The sequence below is a fragment of the Chrysochloris asiatica genome, unplaced genomic scaffold (genome assembly GCF_000296735.1).
Source record: "Chrysochloris asiatica unplaced genomic scaffold, ChrAsi1.0 scaffold00027, whole genome shotgun sequence".
Lineage (NCBI taxonomy): Eukaryota > Metazoa > Chordata > Mammalia > Afrosoricida > Chrysochloridae > Chrysochloris > Chrysochloris asiatica.
In genome coordinates, this window is record NW_006408545.1 from 19,803,971 (window position 1) to 19,828,124 (window position 24,154).

Here is a 24,154-nt window from a genome sequence, read left to right on the forward strand (position 1 = left end):
AATTGTAGAAGCAGCCAGCAAAGACATCACTGTAAAGAAAAACAAAGACAAGAATGATGGTGCTTTTCTCATCAGAAACAGTGCAAGCCAAAAGACAAAGGAGCAATGTTAATAAAGTGCTAAAATAAAAAAAAACAGAAAAACAAAAACGTCAACTTAAAATTCTCTAGCCAGACAAAATATCTGTCAGAAGTAAAACTGAAACCAGGACTTTTTGAGATGAGAATATTCACTGGCAGAGGTTATGTTACAAATTATAAGAAATGCTAAACAAAGGCCTTCAGGAAGAAGGAAAATGAACCTGACAGCAATGTTGATACATGCAATGTAGTGAAGAGCAAAAGACATGCTAAATATATATTGTTGTTAGGTGCCATTGAGTCAGCACCGACTCATAGCGACCCTATGCACAACAGAACAAAACACTGCCTGCTCCTGGGCCAACCTCACTACTGTTGCCACGCTGGAGTCCATCGATGCTGCCATTAAATATATGTTGTTATGTGCCGTGGAGTCAGTTCCCACTCAGAGCAACCCTGTGCAGGGTTTCTGAGGCTGTAAACCTTTACGGGAGCAGAAAGCCTCATCTTTCTCCTGCAGAACAGCTGGTATTTTCGAATTGGGGACCCTGAGGTTAGTAGCCCGATTTGTAATCACTATGCTACCAGAGCTCCTAATAAAAGACTTTATCTTATTTTAAAATTTCTTTAAAGGATAGTTGACTGATTAATCAAAAGCTAATATAATATATTGAGGTATTTACGACATAAAAGAATGATAAATAGTAATATTGAGCCCTAGTAGTGTAGTGGATTGAAAGCTGGGTTGCTAACCTCAAGGTCAGCAGTTCCAATCTACCAGTTGTCCCTCGGGAGAAATATGAGGTTTCCTGCTCCTGTAAAGATTTACAGCTTCAGAAATCCTATACGGGTCACTACGAGTTAGAACCAACTCAGCGGCACATGACCACTCCCGTAGTAATACTACATAAAAAAGCACATAATTATATAATAAAAGTAGATCACATAATAAAATGTATGACTTAAATTAGTACAAAAGCCAGGATGGTGAAAATGAACATAAAGTTATAAGATTCTTATATTACATGTGAAGTGATATAATATTATTTGACAACAGATTTTGAAAAGTTAAAGATGTTTACTGTAAACCCTAACTAAAACAAGCTAAGAAATGTTTTAATTTTCATTAATCCAGTTCTCCCAGTTAGGTGGTGGGGGGAGAAGGTAGTGTGTGTAGGGAAATGTGCTTTAACATATATGAAGAACATCTATCATTGTTTTCATAGATCTTCTAAAACAGAGCCATAACCTTGAAGCTCTGTGTTTTGTGCCAGCTAATTACTTTTTTGGTTTGTTTGGCTTTCTTTTTTAAATTGGCATTCAAGGGTGTGTTCTCAGAAATGATTTTCTATTTGGAATAGGTGTTTCCCAAGTGAAAAATGCAGAGTTCTTGAGATTGAAATTTCCAGTGGTAAAGTACTTAAGAATAAACTTCTTTTTGAAATCTGTTCAAAAGGTAGATAAAAGTCAGAACTGTATTAGTCAGGTAAAACTATATGAATATTTGTGCTGTGTCTGAAAAATTGTAAATTAAAATTTTCATCATTTTTCAGCAAGATCCATTGTGCCCATATAAGTCAAATTCAAATGATCTTGAGACAATCTAATTTAAGAATCAAATAATGCAACAATATGCCTCCAGTGAAATTTTGTTGAAGTGGTGGATGACTTCAATGGATTGGAGCCAAGTGAAATCCCAGTTTCTTTAAGGTTTAAAGTCTGGCAGATGCTCCCTATCAGGAGAGACAGTCCTCTGTGGGTCTCTCATGCTACAACACATCTTGCTGAATAAGCCAAGAGAGCCAGGCCCTATTTCTCAGAGTTATGTTTGCAAAGAGCCACCTTAAGAAATGAGGCATTGTCTTCCCTACAGCAGAAAGCAGGCTGATGATATGTCTGACTATCGAATGGTAGGGTCCTGGAGTGGTGTTGTGGAATAAAGCACCGGACCACAAAGTCAGTTTGAACCACAAGGTCTGTGGTTCAAACTCACCAGCTGCTCCTCAGAAACCCTATACAGGGTCACTATGAGTCAGAACCAACTCGACAGTACTTAATAGCAACAACATTGAATGGTAGATTCCCTAAACTCAGAGTTCCACTCCTGTAACATAAGGATGCTCTGTTCAAGCATCCATCTGGACCCTTGGACTTGCCCTGTGGGACTTGAGTGCCAAGAGAGAAACAACACAAACACATGAAAATGTTCATGCTGCTAGCTCCCCAGAGAGTAATAAAATATTTTGTCTCTTGGCCAGATCTCTGTGTCTTTTGCCAACATCCATGAAACAAAACCAGATGAACCTGTTAGTTTGTCATTGGTGATTCAATGGTAGAATTCTTGCCTTCCATACAGGAGATGGGTTCAATTCCAGCCAATACATCTAATGCACAGACAGCCGCTATCTGTCACTGGAGGCCTGGGTGATGTTATGGTTCTGAACAGGTTTCAGCTGAGTTTCCAGAAGAAGCTAGACTAGAAAGATAGGCCTAGCAAGCTACTTCTGAAAATCAATGATATTTATGCTATAGATCACAGGGGTCAAATTCCCAACTGACCATGGAGATGGTTCAAGATTAGGCAGTGTTTAATTACATTGTGCATGGGGTCAAAATGAGGAGAAACAGCTGTAAACCGCCATTAATATTTGGAACATGGAATGTATAAAGTATGACTAGAAAAGTTGGAAGTTGTCAAAAATGAAATGGAACACATAAAGATTGATATCCTAGGCATTAGTGAGCTGAAATAGACTAGTATTGGCCATTTTGAATCTGACGGTTATATGAAAGGAATGGCATCACATTCATCAACAAAAAGAACATTTCAAGATCTATTTTGAAGTATAATGCTGTCTCTGATAAAATAATATCCATATGCCTACAAGGAAGACCAGTTAGTGCCACTAGTATTCAAACTTATGTACCAACCACGAAAACCAGTAATGATGAAATTGAAGAATTCTACCAAATTCTTCAGTGTGAAATTGACCAAACATGCAATCAAGGTATATTGATAATTATTGGTGATTGGAATGCAAAGGTTGGATACAAACAGGATGGTTCATTAGTTGAAAATTATGGTCTTGGTGATAGAAATGATGCTGGAGTTGGCAATTTGATTTCTGTGTATTCATCTGGTGAGGTCCATGTGTATAGTCATCTTTTATGTTGTTTAAAAAAGGTATTTGCAGTGAGTAAGTCATTGGTCTTGCCAAATTCTATCATGCCAGCATCATTACTATCACCAAGGCCATATTTTCCAACTACTAATTCTTCCAATCACCAGTACTTATCAATACATCTTGATTCCATGTTTGATCAAATTCAGACTGAAGAAACTGTTGTTGTTAAGTGCGGTTGAGTCAATTCCTACTCACAGAGATCTGTATAGAGGCTCCTAGGAGCTACTGGTGAGTTCAAACCGCTGACCTTGAGGTTCAAATCAACCTTCTGGTCCAGTGCTTATCTGATGTTACCATACCAGGACTCAGAAGAAGTTGGTAGAATTCTTCAATTTCATCATCACTGGCTTTAGTGGTTGGTGTAGTTACATTATTAAAACACTGGGATAATGAATATTTCTATTTCGTTAAAAGTCATATACAGGATTCTGCTTGTATGAGCACTTGGTATTCCCCTGGAGAAAGGCTAGAATTTTTTCTTTCCAGGCGATTGGGGCTCAAGTAAAATTGAGATATTCAGGAACCAAATCTAGATGCTTGGACAGATAGTTTAAAAGTTCCCACTCATAGTGATCTGGTATAGGGTTTCTAAGGAGCAGCTGATGGGGTTGAATCACTAGCCTTGCATTTCAAACTGACCTTGTGATCAAGTGCTTATCCTACAGTGCCACACCAGCACCCCATATGGGTATCTACTTTTTTTAAATTTAAGGTTTTTATTGTAGATTGAGTGAAAGTTTACAGGGCAGATCATCAGTTTTACATTCAACAAATCATACACATTGTTTCATACAATGATTATAATCCCCTCCATGTACCACCGGTTAACATATCTCTGTATCCATTTTAGCTTTTTTTTTTTAAAACAACAACAAAAAAACAACCACTCAGGCATATACAACAATTTACATCTCCAAAGGGCACATTCTGCAAGTCTGTGTCCTTGCCACTAGTTCTTAGTTCCTCTCTTCCCATGAATCTACAGTCCTCAGCTGCTCCCCCTCTCCTCCATCTCTGGTGTCGCTGCTTCTCTGGATAAGGTCTTGCATTCTGCTTGTGCGCTTCTCCCTTGATGGTCCTAGGGTCCTCTGTTTCTGGGCTGTAAGGTTAACCACTCCCTATTCTTGTTACTAAACTTCTACCTGTACAATTATGATAGTCACAATTAGTCATGATTACAATTATTCATTATTGAATCGTAAGAATCTTATCCCCATCTCTTTTCACCAGACCTATCTAGACAAGATGAAATCTATTAGGTGGGGACTCTTCCTTTCCCCCAATAATCTTAAACTGAACTCCCTCTTGAAACCTTGTAAGTCAGTCACTTGGTGCTTTATCGTCCCGTCATTTTAGGTAGCAAATGTCTAAGTTGCCTGTCCCTATCTACCCTGTGTACAGAGGTGATAGCATTGATACTTGATGTGAAGACTCTTTCCATCTCTGTTGGTATTTAGAGTAACCACCTTTTTGAGTATAGGTGAGGTTCATCAAATTGTAGCAATTTACCCTTGTTTCCTTTATCCAAAAGAAAAAAAATTTTTTTTTTTTGTAATCTTCTAGTCAAGTTCTGATTATCGAGCCATCAGGCTAGGTCAAAAGGGTACTGTACACAAGTTTGGGTATTCTTGTGCATCTCCCCTCACTTCATATAAGCTGGATGCTACACTCTCAGCTCTAGCCCTCTGTGGCTATGTCCTTGTCCATGGGCTCAAGTGTCCTCCGGTCTCACCACACTTTGGACCAACCAGCCCTTCCTCTTCTCTCTCTCATCTCCAGGTCAACAGGAGTCAATGGATTGGGGTTGAACTCAGCCCATTTCTTCATTGCTGACTTTCCCCCTCTTCCACTCACCAGTAGACCAATGTGGTCGCCAGCAAGCTTACATGCTTGTTTGTGTGTTCCCCTTTGAGTTTCAGTCTTAGAGGGGAGTTTGTCCTGAAGGAACTTGATTGCTAGTCTTGATGGTTTCCTGGCGAACAGCTTGCTTATTCTTGTAGTAGCCAGTCATGCTGACATTTTTGTTTGGGGTTTTTCCTGATGATCTTTCTTTGAAAATGTATCTTCTGTCACTATATAGCTGTTCCAGGCTGGTCTGCTTGTCCTTTCTAGTGGGAATGTCTCACCTCTGTTTTACAGTAATAGGCAAGGGAAACTAATATTCATAAGACAGTCAAGCATTTTAGTATTATTTCCCCTCTTCAAGCTATATCTAGATCCCTGTATCCCAGAGCCCTGTTGTTCCAAGGTTGAGCATGCATCACTATTTACCTCTGTCCACTAAGTACATGCAAACCTGTCTCAGTGTTCCCCTATCTACCTTGTTCTTCCACCTTCCTCAGAGATACATATCTGTTTTATCCTCTGAGGAGGTGTGTCCCCAGACTCACTGTTCTTGATTATCACACTATCGTCAAGCGATTGGTGTTAAATGAATGAACAAACCTTCAGAATTAGATGCATTTATCTGTCGTTATGAAAGCTGTTCCAGAGTTTTGTGGTACACTTTGTAGAGTCTAGTTTCCTGGACTCTGGGACATTGTTTGATTCTATTTGTCCCCAGTACATGTTTTTAGTACAAAATGGAATTTCACTGTGTTAGAATTGTATTCCTTTTATCAGGAAGAAGAAAGGGCAAGACAGGGTAGGCCAGAGAGAGAAAATGACCATCCTTCAAGAAAAGGCAACTGTCTAACTTCCTATAAATGCCTGTGAGACCTCTCTAATTTCACGAATCTAATTTCATGGTTTACATTTAAACTTCCATTTTTCTTTTAGGAATTCCAATTAGAAAAGTGTTTTAAGTCTCCCACATAAGTGTATATTTTGTGGGAAAACTGAGGGTGCAAGGGATTAAACCCTTTGGAAAAGGATACAGAGCATTATAACAAAATTAACTTACAAATAATACATATCTGATAGATGGAAAAATAGCAAAAGAATCAAGAAAAGGTTGCAAATATCAAAAAAATAAACAAACCAGAAAACACAAACATAAAAGAAGCTTAAAAAACAAGTGCACGTTAAAGCATAAGAAAAGTGCTATGAGAATTTTTTTTTTTTTTAATTATAAAGTACTTTAAAGACAAAGTACTTAAAGGGAGATGAAGAACCTCCTATAATAATCATCAAAATCTGAATAATAAACTGAAATGGTCCCCTTGGTACAGTGTAATGTATGCAATTTTAATTATGTGATTTTTCTAGCTAATTTCTGCTTTAAAAACAGTAAAGTACTTCTGCTTACAAGGTGGCAGAGACAAGAACTTTTCTGAACCTCTTATATGTACACTGTCATCAAAATTTAAATTACCAGAAACATACCTTTTAGTACAATCACAATTAGCCCTTAGATAGATCTACTTCCTGAGCACCCACTGTGTGCCAAACATTGCCGCCATCTCCTAAACAAGTGTTTGCATTTGCAAAGCATTTTTTCCTTTTCATGTTATCACAAATGACATTTTCAAACAAGTTATATTTTTCAGCATTAACTGTATGTGCCAAATATATTTATTATTGCAAATTTCCCCTGACTAGGAGAGACTTAGCTTGTTAAAGACAAGCATACACAGTTTTATTTGGATATATACTTATATTAGACCAGTTATATATTGAAGTCAACAATGAATAAACACAAACATATCATCTGACAAAATAAAATAATTTTTAGGTAATGAGAATGGCATACTTCTCAAACACTGTCCACAAATAACTAATTACCTTAGTACAAAATAGATATTCTTTTAATACTAAAGTCTCTTATAAGAGGATACTCATTACTTACTAACGATCTGTCATCACTCCTCCCCAAAAAAACTAATTAGGGTTTCATCCAATCACACATCCAAGATGCAAATGTGAATGGCAAAATACACAGTTTAAAGAAATTAACACTATAACATTGTACAGTTTAGAAATTGCAGACTTCAGAATTAGCCTTTCATGTTCTGATAATTACCTTGTTTATTTTGCTCATCTGTTCCTCATTAATTATTAGGTAACAGACATAGAAAATGAAAATGCGAAAGAAAACTTACAGGTAATAGAGTTTTCCTGCAGCAGGAAGAGTCCTTTTCCGGTAATCAATTCCAGAGTCTAGCTGTACCGTATTGCAGAACTCCTACAATCCAAACACATAGAAACACAGATTGTCTTATTAAACAAGGGATGCTTCAGAGGTACGATCTAGCCTTTTTTTTTTTTTTTCTTTTTGAACATTTTCTTAAATATGAGATTAGAGCAAAAACCAGAACTCATGTAGAAGTCAATTTGGAACAATAAACATATATGAGGAAACTTCAAAAAGTTTGTGAAAAATTAAATGAAAAGACAATGGAATTATTCTGCCAACTTTTTGAAGCCCCCTTATATTAAACCAGGGGTGGGGAACCTTTCTTCTGCCAAAATGTGTAACATGGCTGGCAGGTTATACAAAATTATCAACTTAAAAATTAACCTGTGATATTTGGTAAAGCATTAAATTAACTCAACTCTAATGTGATGGCTGGAACTTCAGTTGCCTTGACAATGAGGCCAGACCAAATGATTTAATGGGCCTTATATGGTCCAAGGAGTCCTGGTGTGGCGCTGTGAGTTAATGCTCCAGACTGCAAAGCCGTTTGATCTACAAGCTCGGTGGTTCAAGCTCAACAGTCGCTCCTTGGAAACATTATGTAGGGTCGCTATGGGTCGGAACCGACTGGACGGCACTTCACAACAACAACAACAACAACATATGGCCCAAAGGAGTCCCAGTGTGGCGCTGTGGGTTAATGCACCAGACTGCAAAGCCATTTGAACTGCAAGGAGTGTGGTTCAAACTCACCAGCTGCTCCTCGGAAACCCTATACAGGGTCACTATGGGTCGAGACTGACCTGACAGCACTTGACAACAACAAATTAAGTCTCTGACAGCTTCAACATATGGCCCAAAAGGAGCTTTGGTAGCACAGTGGTTACAAATCGGGCTGCTAATCTCAGGGTCAGCAGTTCAAAATTACCAGCTGTTCCACTGGAGAAAGATGAGGCTTTCTGCTCCCGTAAAGATATACAGCCTCGGAAACCCTGTACAGGGTCGCTATGAGTCGGAACTGATTCCACGGGCCGGGCGTTCCTCACCCTTGTATTAAGCCAACAAAGTATCAGTTTTAAAACACTAAGATTTGTATCCTGTCTTCCTGAAACTTAGCCAAATTCTGTCAACAATTTCTCCAAATAATTACCTGGCGGCTATCAGAAAGAATCGCTCATGGGACCTAAGCCCCATGTGGGAGAGAGGCACTCTAAGAGAGCTGGACCAGAACATTAGTGTTCACATTTGAAACCAAATGTTGTTGTTGTTGTTAAATGCTGTTGAGTCGGTTCTGACCCATAGCGACCTGCAGAGGGTTTCCAAGGACAGGCTAGTGAGCTTGAACCACAACTTTGCGGTTCAAAACGACTTGGTGCATTAACCCCACAGCGCCACACCAGGACTCCTTGAAACCACAAATAATCACACCAAAGTGATGCTATTTTGGTAAGCTGAGCCTTCACATCTAAGTGACTGTCACCAGCCTTCTCATTGGCTCCCTATCCAGCCATCAATGTCATTCTGAGTCTTTTCCTGCTACAGATGTCTCATATTGCTGCTGTCACAGTGCCCATTGCTGCTGCCAGTGGGCCAATCCATCTTGTTAGGGGTCTTCCTCTTTTACACTGACCCTCTATTTTACCAAGCATGATGGCCTTCTCTAGGTACCAGTCCCTCCTAATAATATGTCCAAACTATAAGAGATGAAGCCTGGCCATCCTGGCCATCTGGCTTCTAAGGAGCACTCTGGCTGTACTTCTTCCACACAGATTTGTTTGTTCTTCTGGCAGTCCGTGGTACCTTTAGTAAGCTTCTCGATCACCCTAACTCAAATGCATCCATTCTTCTACGGTCTTCCTTACGCGTTGTACAACTTTCACATGTGTATGAGGCTATTGAAAATACCATGGCTTGGGTCAGGCACACCTTAGTCCTCATATTTTTGCTCCTGAACACTTTAAAAAGGTCTTGTGCAGCAGATTTGCCTAATGTAATACATCGTTTGACTTCTTGACTGTTGCTTCCATGAGTGTTGATGGTGGATCCAAGCAAAATTAAGTCTCTGACAGCTTCAATATTTTCTTGATGTTTTTTATTGGTCCATTGATGAGAATTTGTTCTTCATCAGTATGAAGTTAATTACGGTAAGTTATACTTTCCAAAGGTATATATTCCAAAGGTATACTTTCCAATAATATCTTTATTCCAAAATGTTCTTATAACATGACTTTGTCATTCCAGCCATCAAGAAGTAGGCTCTAGGTTCTCCTTCTAGAATCTCATGACTGAAATGATGCCATGAAGCAGCTTATATGATATCAGAGGAGGCTTATAACTTGCTATATGAAATCCGGGCTCTGGAACCCTGAATTTCCAGCTATGCACCCAACTGTCTGGAGAAAGTTTAAACTAGTTCATGCAGAGAAATGACCTAGTGAGACCCTGAGACCACATAAAAACAGAGGTGTTACTACCAGTACCCAACTAATACTAACACACAGCTCTACCCACCATCCACTAATGGAATCACAAGTGTCAGCTGAAACCTTCCCACAAGAAAGATCACAAAATGATTTTAAGTCTCTAAATTTTGCTGTGATTTGATACACAGCAACAGATGATCAGAATGTAATAACTGAGCACACATAAGCAGTAGGGCTATCCTTTCTCCCTGAAATTGCATCAAGGGTTATTTTGCTATACATGAGCTAAGGGCTCTTTATCATCTGCACTAGAGGGGGCAGACTGCACACAGGGATTAAAAATAGATGGTACCTACGGAGAAGAGACACAGTGTTAGTGAGATGAAATTGCCCCCTCATCTGCTACAGCTGCTAAGTGACCCAGAGGACAGTATGTAGAAGCCATATATTCTCAAGTCAGAGGTTGTCTATATTACAGAAAATATACTTCACAGTATGATAAAATACACTTCATAAAAATTTATTTCCCCAAGTTATTTCTTTTAAACTTCAATTTATCCTACATGGCTTAATATTCCTAATTTAGTCCAAATTTTTTCTTTCTCTATTTAAAAAAAATAATAAAGCTAATGGAAGTTATACAAGCTTCAATTTCTCTTTCTGGGTAGCTAACTTCTCATATGAGTGATTAAACCCTACAAAATGATTGCATTTGTACATTCACTAATCACCACCAAGGAATACCTAATCAGCAGCAAAAAAACTATAACTGGAGCCCTTAGATGTTCCTTTTTAATTGTCTGAAAAATACTAACACCCACATTATATTTTTAAAGAAAAACAAACCTCAGATTTTCTGATTTGACTCACTTAGGCTAGATCCTTCCAAATGTTTTGCAGTGGGTTGAAGGAGGGTGAAAGGTAAATTGTTTCCAAATTGAGAATCAAGCTAATGCAAATCTTTTAGTAATCCCTAAATTTCCAGGGATATTTACAAGACCTGTGACCTTTTATCACTATCCAATTAAAATGCAAAAAATTAATCAGCCACTAAAATAAATTTATTTGGGAAAGGTTTGTATATTTATGTATACAAAGGGCAAATACAATTACACAATCTGAAAATGCAATTAGAAAATTTGGGGGAGGGAGGAGGGAGGTTAGCATGCCCTTGTGAGTATACTTATGAGTCAAAGGTCTTTGGCTTTGGGGGGAACATGGATTACTAAAAGAATGAGCACTACAGCAATTTACATTTTCCTCAGATCTATTGTGTGTATTTTTAGCAATTCTGAATAATGCCACAGAAAAACAGCTATCTCACATAATTACTTTATGCAGCTTCTATTCTGACTTTTCCATTCCCAGTTGAAACAAAAGAATAACAATAATAAATAATATAGGGAAAATCCCTAAAAACCACAACATAGAAAACTTAGAAAAAGAAAACAACAACAATTATATATCACTTTTAAAATCAAACTTTTATGTCATACCTAATGGAATATATTAAATGGCAATTTAAAGGATCAAAACTATGGTTTATCTTGACATTAATTAACACATCATTTTTATACTTTTAATAAGTCAGCTATAAAAGGGAAAAATTATTGAGACTTTTTTAGTTACAGAAAATAAAAAAACTAAGACATTTTTACTTACTCATTTAAAAATAACTTTGAAAAGTGATCCATACTGATTATAGAATGTTAAATGTATGAAAGTAGAAATGAGAGCTGTAAATCAAAACTACAATGAGCTATCACCTCACCCCTGCAAAGAATGGCACTAATCAAAAACACAGACAACAACAAATACTGGCAAGGTTGCAGGGAGACTGTAACATGGACATACTGATGGGGAGATTGCAAAATGGTACAACCATTATAGAAAATGGATTGGTGTGCCCTCAAAAGCTAGAAATAGAAATACCATATGATTCAGCAATCCTACTCCTTGAGATATAAAGAGCAGTGACACAAGCGTATGCCCACCTGTGTTCACTGCAGCAATATTAACAAGAGCAAATAGTTAGAAACAACCTGAGGGTCCATCAAAGAATGACTGCATAAATTGTGATACATACATACAATGGAATACTATGCAATGATAAATAATGATGAGCCTATCAAACATCTTATAACATGGATGAATCTGGAGGACATTATGATGAGTGAAATAGGTCAATCACAAAAGGATAAATACTGTATAAAATGACTTTCATAAAAAGTTAAGAATAGGTTTACACACAGAGTGGTTACCTGGGATGGAAGTGGGGAGAATCCCTTAGTATATGGAAGACACATGAAAGGAAAGGCCATATATAATATGAAAGAAGCCAGCACAAGACAAGGCAAATGAAGACACTGACAGGTACACAAGAACAAAGGACAATTACAGTCAAATATTATAATGAAATACACAAAGACCTGGTGTTAGAAAGCCAAAGGGAAGACATGCACAGCATTTCACAAGCTGAAAAAAATTGAAGACAAAATTCAAGCCTCAACTTGAAATGGACAAAACATTGAATAATGCAGAACACATCAAAAGAAGATGGAAGAATAGAGTCACTAAAAAAAAAAAAAAAAGAAAAGAAACAGTCTATGTTCAATCATTTCAAGAGGTAGCATATGATCAAGAGTTAATGATACTGAAAGAAGAAGTCCAAGGTGCACTGAAGGCATTGGCAAAGAACAAGGTTTCAGGAATTAATGGAATAAACATTGAAATCTTTCAACAAATTAATGTAGTACAAGGTTCCAGGAATTGATGAAATAAATATTGAAATCTTTCAACATATTGATGTAGTACAGGAGGCACTCATTGATCTATGCCAAGAAATTTGGAAGACAGCTACCTGGCCAACTGACTGGAAGCGATCTATATTTGTGCTCATTCCAAAGAGAAGTGACCCAATGGAATGTAGAAATTATCAGACAATATCATTAATATCTCATGGAATAAAAATTTTGCTAAAGATAATTTTTAAATGACTGTAGCTGTACATTGACAGGGAGCATCCAGAGGTTCAGGACAGATTCAGATGAGGATGTGGAATGAGGGATATTATTGCTGACATTAGATGAATCTTGGTTGAAAGCAGAGAATACCAGAGAGATGTTTACCTGCACCTTATTGACTATGAAAAAGCTTTTGTTGTGTGGATCATGACTAAGTATGGACAACACTGCAGAAAATGAGTATTCAAGAACACTTAATTGTGCTCATGAGGAACCTGTACATAGACCAGGCAGTTGTTCAAACAGAACAAGGGGATACCGAATGGTTTAAAATTAGGAAAGGTATGTGCCAGGGTTGTATTCTTCCACCATATTTATTCAATCTGTATGCTGAGCAAATAATTTGAGAAGCTGGATTTATGAAGAAAACCGTGGTATCAGGATTCGATGCTACAACCTGTGATATGCAGATGATACAACCTTGTTTGCTGAAAGTTTAGGGGGCTTAAAATACTTACAGATGAAGATAAAAAACCACAGCCTTCAGTATGGATTGCAACTCAATGTAAAGAAAACAAAATCCCTCACAACTGGACCAATAAATAACATTCATATAAACAGAAAAAAGATTGAAGTTGTCAAGGACTTCATTTTATTCAGATCAATCATCAACACTCATGATGAAAGCAGCAGTCAAGAATTCAAATGATGTATTGCATTAGGCAAATCTGCCACACAAGACCTCTTAAAAGTGTTCAAGAGCTGTGTGCTGATGACCGGAAGGCAGGCTTGCAGGGTATACCCTTTGGTTGGTTGATGATGCATGGAAGGGATTGTAACCATGGCAATGTAACTATATAGGATAGGATGAATGTAAAACTAATATTCTCCCATGTAAACTATCACATAATTCACAATAAAACATTTAAAAAAAAAAAAAAAGTGTTGAAGAGCAAAATTTGAGGATTTAGTTGTGCCTGACCCAAGCCATGGTATTTTCAATAGCCTCATATGCATGTGAAAGTTGGACAAAGCGTAAGGAAGATCATAAAAGAATTGATGCATTTGTGTTATGGTGTTGGAGAAGAATACTGAAAGTACCATAGACTGCTAGAAGAACAAGCAAATCTGTGTTGGAAGAAGTACAGCCAGAATACTCCTTAAAAGCCAGGGTGGCCAGACTTCTTCATCTTTCATACTTAGGACATATTATCAGGAGGACTGGTCCCTGGAGAAGGACACCATGCTGGGAAAAGTGGAGCGTCAATGAAAAAGAGGAAGACCTCCAACGAGATGTATTGGCACAGTGGCAGCAGCAATGGGCTCAAGTGCACCATTGGACTGTGAGGTTGGTGCAGGACCAGGCAATATTTCGTTCTGTTGTGCATAAAATCGCTATGAGTTGGTACCAACTGTACAACTTCTAACAACAACAACAATAACTACATATGAAATATAATTCTACAATAACAATAATGTTGTCGTTTTTACTGTTAAGTGCCTTTGCAGAGTATAGGATCTTAGGTGGAATCCTGAGCCCCATTCAGAACCTTCTGAGGTGGGGCATTCCCACTAGAAAGGACAAGCACACCAACCTGGAATAGCTCAAGTGACAGAAGATAGAGCTTCAAAGAAAGTTCATCAGAAAAACCCAAAACAAAAATGTCAGTATGACTGGCTACTACAAAAATAAGAAAGTTGTTCGCTGGCAAGCCATCAAGGGAAGCAATCAAGTTCCCTCAGGACAAACCCCTCTCTAACATAGAAACTCAAAGGGAACACATGAACAGGCATGTAAGCTTGCTGATGACCACATTGGTCTACTGGTAAGTAGAAGAGGAGGAAAGGCAGCAATGAAGAAATGGGCTGAGTTCAACCATGTTCCATAGACTCCCACTGACCTGGAGATGAGAGAGAGAAGAGAAAGGGCTGGTTGGTCCAAAGTGTGGTGAGACCTGGGGACCCCTGAGCCCCATGGAAAAGGACATCGCCCAAGAGGGCTAGAGCTGAGAATGAAGCATCCAGCTGATATGAAGTGAGGGAAGACGCACAAGAACACCCAAAGTTGCAGATAGTACCCATTTGACCAAGCCTTGATGGTTTGATAATCAGAACTCTACTAAAGGAAGATAAAAAAAACAACAACAATTTTTGATAAAGGAAATGAGGGTAAATTGCTACAATTTGATGAACTTGACCTATATTCATGGGGTAGTAGCTCTAAATAGTAACAGTAAGGGAAGGAGTGTTCACATCAAGTATCAAAGCTATCCCCTCTGTACACAGGGTAGATAGGGACAGGCAACTTAGACATTGGTTATCTATAATCAGGGGGTGATAAAAGCACGAAGTGACAGGCTTACAAGGTTTCAAGAGGGAGTTTAGTTTAAGAGTATATAGGGGAAGAAAGAGTCCCCAGTGAATAGTTTTCATCTTGTCTAGATGTGACTGGTTAAAAGAGATAGGGATAAGATTCTTATGATTCAATTGTGAGTAATAGTTATCATGACTAATTGTGACTGTCAGAATTGTAAAAGAAGTTTTGTAATAAAAACAGGCAAGCAGTTCATCTTACAGTCCAGAAACAAAGGATCCAAGGACCATCAAGGGAGAAGAGCACAAGCGGAATGCGGGACCTTATCCAGAGAAGCAGCGACACCAGAGCTAGGGGCAGAGATGGGGACATGGAGAGAGGGAGCAGCTGAGGATTCTAGATTCATGGGAAGAGAGGGACTAAGAGCCAGGAAGCAGACTTGCAGAATGTGCCCTTTGTGGTGTAAATTATTATACATGCCTGAGTGTTTAACAAAAAAAGCTTGGTCACACCAAAAAACAAACAAACAAACAAAAAAGACAATGGAATTTTTCAATGAAAAAAACACACAAAACAAAACATAGATTTAGGAGGGCATTTGGCTTCAAAAGGTTTATGGAAAAATTCAGTTACCTTTCAATTCAATTTTTCAATGATCTTTTTGAAGTTCCCTCATATATGAGTATAAAAAAAACCAAACCCGTTGCCATGAAGTTGAATCTGACTCAGAGCAACCCTATATAGAGTTTCTGAGACTGCTCATCTTTACAGTAGCAGACAGTCTCATCTTTCTCCTGAGGAGCGGATCATGGGTTTGAACCTTGTAGTTAGCAGCCCAATGCCTAACCCATAGTACCACACCAGGGTTTCTTATATATGGGTTTGGTGGTGATGGTGTGCTGTAGAGTCGGTTCTGACTCATGTCAGCCCTGCATAGGGTTTCTAAAGCTGTAAATCTTTATAGCAGCAGAAAGCCTCATATTTCTGCTGCAGAGCAGCTGACTTTGTGGTTTACAGTCCAACTTGTAACCCGCTACGTTACTAGGGCTCCTTATATATGGCTATGTTATCATTGCCGTTAAGTGCTATGAAGTCAGTTCCAACTCACAGCGACCCTGTATGGGCTTTCCAAAGAGTAGCTGGTGGGTTCGAACCACCTGCCTTTAGGTTCACACCAACCTTGGGATCCAGCACTTATGCTACAGCACCACACCAATACTCCATATATGGGTATGTTGTTGTTGTTAAGTGCCATCAAGTAGGTTCCAACTCAAAGAGACCCTGCATAGGGTTTCTGAAGAGCAGCTGGTGAGTTTAAACTACTACTGACTTTGCGGGTCAAACTGACCTTGGGTATGGTAGTGGTGGTGGTGGTTATGTGCTGTGGAATTGGTTCCGACTCACAGTGACCCTAGACAGGGTTTCCAAAGTTGTAAATCTTTATGGGAGCAGAAAACCTCATCTTTCCCCCATGGACCAGCTGGTAGTTTCAAACTGCTGACCCTGAGATTAGCAGACCGATTTGTAACTACGACACTACCAGAACTCCTATATATGGGTATGCTGTTGTTGTTGTTGTTAAGTGCCGTTGAGTTGATTACCACCCATAGCAACACTGTATAGGGTTTCCAAGGAGCAGCTGGGGAGCTTGAACCACCAACCTTGAAGTTCAAATGACTTTGCAGTCTGATGCATTAGCCCACAGCGCCACACCAGGACTCCATATATGGGTATAGTTGTGAGTGTTTGTATATGCATATTTATAAGCACTGCATGCATATTTGTATAATAGAGCACACAGGGGCACAGCTCTGGGAACTTCTTAGATATATCCAAACACCTCATTGGACTAAGTTACTGGACTTGAAGGCTAAGGACCAAAGTCTCAGGGAACACCTAGATTAATTGCCATAACATAGTTCATAAAGATAATGTTCTACTCTAGCAGATTCTAGGTCTTTAAAACTTGAAAGCAGCCATCTAAGATATCATTATTGGTCTTTTCAGATCTGGAGCACAGGAGAGTGCCAGAAACCAAAGACTCAAGGAAGAAACTAGTTCATATAAACTAATGATCCATGTGAAACAAGCTTCTTCTAGCCTGAGATCAAAAGAATTAGATGGTGCCCAGCTATCACTAAACACCTCTCAGACTACAGACACAATGTAAAGTCCCAGTTAGAATGGGAGAAAACTGTAGAACAAAACACAAATGGGAAAGATCAGGCTTCCTGGAATGGTAGAGACTAGAAGAACCCCCAAGACTATAGCCCTAAAACATCTCTTAAATCTGAAACTGAAGCCACTACTGGAGGTCACCTTTTAGTCAAATAACAAATTGACCTATAAAATAAGTAATAGCACCTAAGAGCAATGTGTTCCTTAGAGCAATCAACAATACAAGACCAAATGGGCCACAAGCAAAAAGAAGCTGAGAAACTAGAGGGATGGAACACAGAAGGCAAGGTGGAGATGGGAAGGGTGTTGACACATTGTGGGGACAGCAATCAAAGTCACGGACATATTTGTGTATGAATTGTTGAATGGGAAATTAATTTGCTGAGGAAAATTTCACCTAAAGCATAATAAAATATTCTTTTTCAAAAAAAAGTAGCGTAGTGGTTATGAATCGGGCTGCTAACCTCAAGGCTGGCAGTTCGAAACTACCAGCTGCTCCGTGGGAGAAAGATGAGGCTTTTTGCTCCCATAAAGATTTGCAGCCTCAGAAACCCTGGGCAGGGTCACTATGAGTTGGAACCGACTCCACGGTACTTAACAACAGTAACAACATTTTCTTCCCCAAATATTTGGTGCAGAGTTTATATCTTTCAAGTTTTTTCTATACATATATAGACAGACAGACAGATAATATACAATGTTGCAGGCTTAAATTTTAATATCTTAAAAGTTCTGTGAGAGAAAATATCTGTAGATATAAATATAGGAGATCCCCAGTTGTGTAGTGGATTATGAGCTGGACTGTTAACTACAAGGTCAGCAGTTTGCTCTGAGGGAGAAAAATGAGACTTTTTGCTTCTGTAAAGATTTACAACCTCAGAAACCCCACAGGGTCACTAATAGTCAGAACTGACTTGGTTGCTGCTGGGCAGCTAATTATTCATTATGGTCCCTTTTGCCAAGTTTCTCCATTTTATGGATATACTGTAAATCCTAGCTTCCATGCTGTAACTAAGGTGCTCTGGTAGCATAGTGGTTACGAGGCCGGCTGCTACCCTCAAGGTCAGCAGTTCGAAACTACCAGCTTTTCCACTGAAGAAGGATGAGGCTTTCTGCTCCTGTAAAGATTTACAGCCTCGGAAACCCTATGTAGGGTCGCTGAATCACCACCACCACCTGTAATTATGGACCCATTTTGAAATGAATAATTATGGAATAAAGATCAAGGTAGGGCTAGAAGTTATGTCTCATACTTTGGACGTATTGTCAGGAGGGAGTAGTCGCTGGAGAAGGATATCATGTTTGGTAAGGTGAAGGGTCAGAGGAAAAGAGAAAGACCCCCAACGAGATGGATTAGCCAAGTGGCAGCATCGATGGACTCAAGCATGACAACAATAGTGAGGTTGACCCAGGATCCGGCAGTGTTTTGTTCTGCTGTGCATAAGGTCACTATGGGTCAGTACCAACTCGATGGCACCTAACAACAACAACAAAGGAGTAAAGGAGGCACTATGGTAGCGTAGTGGTTGTGAACCGGGCTGCGAACCTTAAGTTTAGCAGTTGGAACAAAACACAAATGGGAGAAAGATGAGGCTTTTTGCTCCCATAAAGATTTACAGCCTCAGAAACCCTGTACAGGGTCGCTATGGGTAGGAACCGACTCCACGGCATTTAACAACAACAACAAGGAGTAAAGAGGAGTCCTGGTGTGGTGTGGTGTGGTGGGTTAATACGCCAGACCGCAAACCCATTTGAACTGCAAGATCAGTGGTTCAAGTTCACCAGCTGCTCCTCAGAAACCCTATACAGGCTCACTATGGGTAGGAACAGACTCAACTGGGCACTTAACAACAACAAGGAGTGAAGGGTAAAGATTACAGTGGAACTAAGGATTAAGGATGCGCCACCTTAGTACAGGAGTCCTGGTGTGGCACTGCAGGGTAATGCGCTGGATCGGAAAGTCAGTCTAAACTGCAAGGTTGGTGGTTCAAATCCACCAGCTGCTCCTTTGAAACTCTATATGGAGTTGCTATAGGTCGGAACCAACTTGATGGCCCTCAACAATAACAACAACACTTTAGTAGATGGTGTGACTCAAGTCACCACCCTTAGTTTCCCTTGAGAGCCTGGTGTGACTCCAAATTATAAGACTGCTTAGGAAGAGCTGGCTCGCTTGCTCTGGAGCTTGCATTTGACTCATTATGTTTTACCTCCAGTTCCCAGGACTTTCCACCCAAGACCTGACCTAATTCACCAGCTCCCGCAGCCTTATGCATTAGCAAACAGCCTGTTGTCTGACCTGCAACTCCTGAGACAACATGGGAGAGAAGATTCCTCCAGATTGACCTCTAACTATGAATGTGGGCTTGCCAGCCTCCACAATTGTGTGAGCCACTTCTGTTGACAATTAGGAGTTCTGTGAGACCTTGCAGCATGGTGCAGAGCCCTGGGACTTGAGGGAACAGAGGAGTGGTGATTGGTGTCAAGGACTATGGAGGGGAATAACACGTCAGAAAAGTCGAACAGTTGGAATATCTTTAACCTCCAACTCATAGGGACCGGTCTTGTGTTGATCTTTGTAACAGAATTACTCTTGCAGTGACACACCACTACCACCATATTGTATACCACCATATTACTCAGTTCACTAAGAATACAATTCCATAAGTAAAAGACAAGTAAGAGTACATGAAAGAGGTTGTTGTTGTTAAGTGCCATAGAGTCGGTTCCAACCTATAGCAACCCTGTATAGGGTTTCTGAGGAGCAGCTGGTGAGCTTGAACTTCTGACTTTGCAGTTCAAAAGGCTTTGCAGTCTGGCACATTAACCCACAGTGCCACACCAGGACTCCCACAAAAGATACTGAACCAAAAGGGAATGGAAGATTGAGTGGGAGGAAGTATCTTTTTTTGATTGAAAGTAAAGCAACTATATATAAAGAGCTCTAGTGACACAGTGGGAAAGAGCTTGGTTGCCAACTGAAAGGTCAGCAGTTTGACCTGTTCACCAGCTGCTCTGTGGGAGAAGGGTGTGGCAGTTTGATTCCATAAATCTCACAGCCTTCCAAACCTAATGGGGCAGTTCTACTCTGTCCCATCCGCTTGCTGTGAGTCATAATTAACTCAGTAGTGATGAGTTTGGGTTTTGATACACATCCTAAAGTGACAGTCTCATTTAAAACAATCATGTATTACTACTTATAAGCTCAAGAAATGATATATAGAATAAAAATTCAGTAATACAATGTCTTATGGTTTAAGTATAACATAAATACAGGAAAGTACACAAATCATAAATTACCAACTCTATCAAGAAATAGAAAATTAAAAACATCTTAAAGGGCCTAGTATGCCCCCTACCTCCTCAAATGCAAGTGATATCTTGAATTTTGTGCCACAGAACTCCAGTTTTTAGCTTTATATATGTGCAGTTATAGAGTATGCATTCTTCTGTGATCTTTTTATGTTTGTGTGATTCATCCAATTTGTTGTCTATCGCTATAGTTAATGAATTGTTGTTGTTATGTGCCATGGAGTCGGTTCCCACTCATAGCAACCATGTACAGGGTTTCCGAGGCTGTAAATCTTTATGGGAGCAGAAAACCTCATCTTTCTCCCGCAGAACAAGTTGGTAGTTTCGAACTGCTGACCCTGAGGTTTGCAGTACGATTCATAACCACTGTACTACCAGAGCTCCTTGTTATATCTTATCAATTCTGTATATGCCACATTTTACTGATTCATTCTAATGTGATGAACATCTGGGTTGTTTCCAGTTATTTGTTCTTCAAACAGCGGAGTCACAAACACTCTTGTGTGTGATTTTTGCTGCACGCATGCAGAGGTTTTTGTTAGGTCTATACTGGTGTGGCGCTGTGGGTTAATGTGCCAGACTGCAAAGCCATTTGAACTGCAAGGTCGGCAGTTCAAGCTCACCAGTTGCTCTTCGGAAACCCTGTATAGGGTCGCTATGGGTCGGATCAGACTCAACGGCACTTCACAACAACAACATACCTAGAAAAGGAACTGGTGAACCTTAGGGTGTGACTATGGTCAGCTTTGGCGTTCTGGTGTGGCTCTGTAGGATGAGCGATGTACTGTTAACCAAAAGATTGGCGATTCAAATCCAGCAGCTACTCCTCAGCTACTCACAGGGTCGCTGTGAGTCGGAATCGACTCAACAGCATTCAACACCAACAACATGTTTCACTGTAGTGGATACTGACAATTTTCCCAGGTTTTTGTACCAATTTACACCAACATAAATTCCACCAGTAGTGTATGAGCAGTCTTAGGTGTCTCCTTGCTGCTGGTATACAGAAATACAATTGATTTGCAAAGTTGACATTGTAGTCACAGACCTTGGGAACTCATTTATTAACATAAATCTTTTTTTTTTTTTCTATTGATTTTCAGATTGTAACTAAAGATGTCCAATATCTTTCATAAATATACCACTGCAGAATGTTGAATTATGTAATGTCTCTTCCAGCCATAGTTTTTATAACTCCCACCAAATGATGTTTTCCTGATGGGTCTGGATAAGAGAAGGTGGAGGGGAGATGCTGATGGTTATATGACTCAGTTGTGAGTGATTGTTAAGATGGCTAACTGTGATTATGAAAACCTGTAACTCTAACATGAGTATAAAATGAACCATCTTAGAAGCAAGAGAGAAGAATCTCATTACCATAAAGGAAGAAGAACCAGGAGGGGATCATGTTCTTTGGACCCCAAGATGCCTGCACAACAGCCGAGGGATAGAAAGTATGATGCTGGAGTAGCAGAGGAGCAACAACAGCAGAACTAGGAGCCCGAGCATGAGGCAGAGTGGTGGATGTTCAAGGATGCTCACTTATGGAGTGGGGTGCTTCCAGCACTTCATTGGGAAACTAGGTATGCTGACCCATGAAGCTACAGCCAAGTGCCTTTGGACTGAGGCTCACAGTGGAGTGTTGTGACATGTCCTTGGGACATTTATGTTGCTGTTGTTAGGTGCCATCGAGTTGGTACTGACTCATAGTGACCTTATGCACAGCAGAACGAAACACTGCCCAAGCCTGAGCCAACCTCACTATTGTTGCCACGCTTGAGCCCATTAATGCTGCCACTTTGCCATTTCATCTCTCTGGGGGTCTTCCTCTTTTTCTCTGACCCTCTACCTTACCAAACATGATATCCTTCTCCAGTGACTGGTCCCTCCTGACAATACGTCCGAAGTATGAGAGACGAAGTTTGGCCATCCTGACCTCCAAGGAACACTCTGGCTGCACTTCTTCCAACACAGATCTGTTGGTTCTTTTGGCAGCCCATGGCACTTTCAATATTCTCCTCCAACACCATAACTCAACTACATCAATTCTTCTATGGTCTTCCTTATTCACTGTCCAGTTTTCACATTCATATGAAGTTATTGAAAAGGTCAGGTGCACCTTAGTCTTCCAGCTGATATCTTTGCTCTTCAACACTTTAAAAGGTCTTGTGCAGCAGATTTGCCTAATGCAATACGTCATTTGATTTCTTGACTGTTGCTTCCATGAGTGTTGATAGTTGATCCAAGAAGAATGAAGTCCTTGACCACTTCAATCTTCTCTGTTGATAAGAATGTTGTTTATTGGTCCAGTGGTGAGGATTTTTGCTTTCTTTACATTGAGATGGAATCCATACCGAAGGATGTAAATATTTTAAGTCTTCTTCACTTTCAACAAGCAAAGTTGTATCATCAGCATTATCACATGTTGTTAATGAGTCTGCCTCCAATCATGATGCCACATTTTTCTTCATATAACCCAGCTTCTCGGATTATTTGCTCAGCATACAGGTTGAATAAGTATGGTGAAAGAATACAACCTTGTCGCACACCTTTCTTAATTTTAAACCATTCAGTGTTCCCATGTTCTGTTAAAACAACTGCCTCTTGGTCCATGTACAGATTCCTCATGAGCACAATTAGGTGTTCAGGAATACTCATACTTCGCAATGTTGTCCATAGCTTGTCATGATCCACACGATCGAAAGCCTTTGTGTAGTCAATAAAGCGCAGATAAACATTTTTCTGATATTCTCTGCTTTCAGTCAAGATCCATCACACATCAACAATGATATCCCTTATTCCACGGCCTCTTCTGAATCCAGCTTGAACCTCTGGAAATTTTCTGTCAATGTATGCTTTCAGCCGTTTCTGTATTACCTTTAATAAAACTTTACTCACATGGGATATCGAAGAAATTGTCCAATGATTTCCGCATTCCGTTGGGTCACCTCTCTTTGGAATGGACACAAATATGGATCTCTTCCAATCAGTTGGCCAGATAGTTGTCTTCCAAATTTCTTGGCAGAGATGAGTGAGTATTTCCTGTGCTGCCTCACTTTCTTGAAAGATTTCAATTTTTATTCCATCACTTCCTAGTGCCTTGTTCTTTGCCAATTATTTCAATACACCCTGGACTTCTTCCTTCAGTATCACTGGTTCTTGATCATATGCTACCTCTTGAAACAGTTGAACATCAACCATGTCCTTTTGGTACAGTGACTGTGTATTCCTTCTATCTTCTTTTGATTCTTTCTGCATCATTCAATAATTTACCCAGAGAATCCTTCAGTAATGAAAGTTGAGGCTTGTATTTTTTTCTTCAGTTCCCCCAGCTTGAGAAATGCTCAGCTTGTTCTTCCTTTTTGATTTTCTGACCCCAGATCTTTGCACATTTTTTTGTAATATTTGGTTTTATCTTCTTGAGCTGATCTTTGAAATGTTCTGTTCAGCTCTTTTTTTCTTAAATTGCCTTTTATAATTTTTTTTCTTTATGTTTTTATTGTGGATGACTGAAAGTTTACAGGGCAGATCATCAGTTTTACATTCAACAAATCATACACCTTGTTACATCACAACGATTACATTCCCATCCATGGACCATCAGTTAACGGTATTTCTATTCAC

General features: G+C 39.5%; 1 protein-coding gene across 1 annotated transcript in view; it reads right to left on the reverse strand.

Annotated features, from left to right (window-relative positions):
* Window positions 1-24,154, reverse strand: part of LACE1 (lactation elevated 1) — a 309,080-nt gene that overhangs the window by 96,707 nt on the left and 188,219 nt on the right. Inside the window, exon 8 of the mRNA XM_006839948.1 lies at window positions 7,306-7,388. Within this exon, the coding sequence (XP_006840011.1) occupies window positions 7,306-7,388 (83 nt within the window). The remainder of the gene's footprint in view (window positions 1-7,305; window positions 7,389-24,154) is intronic.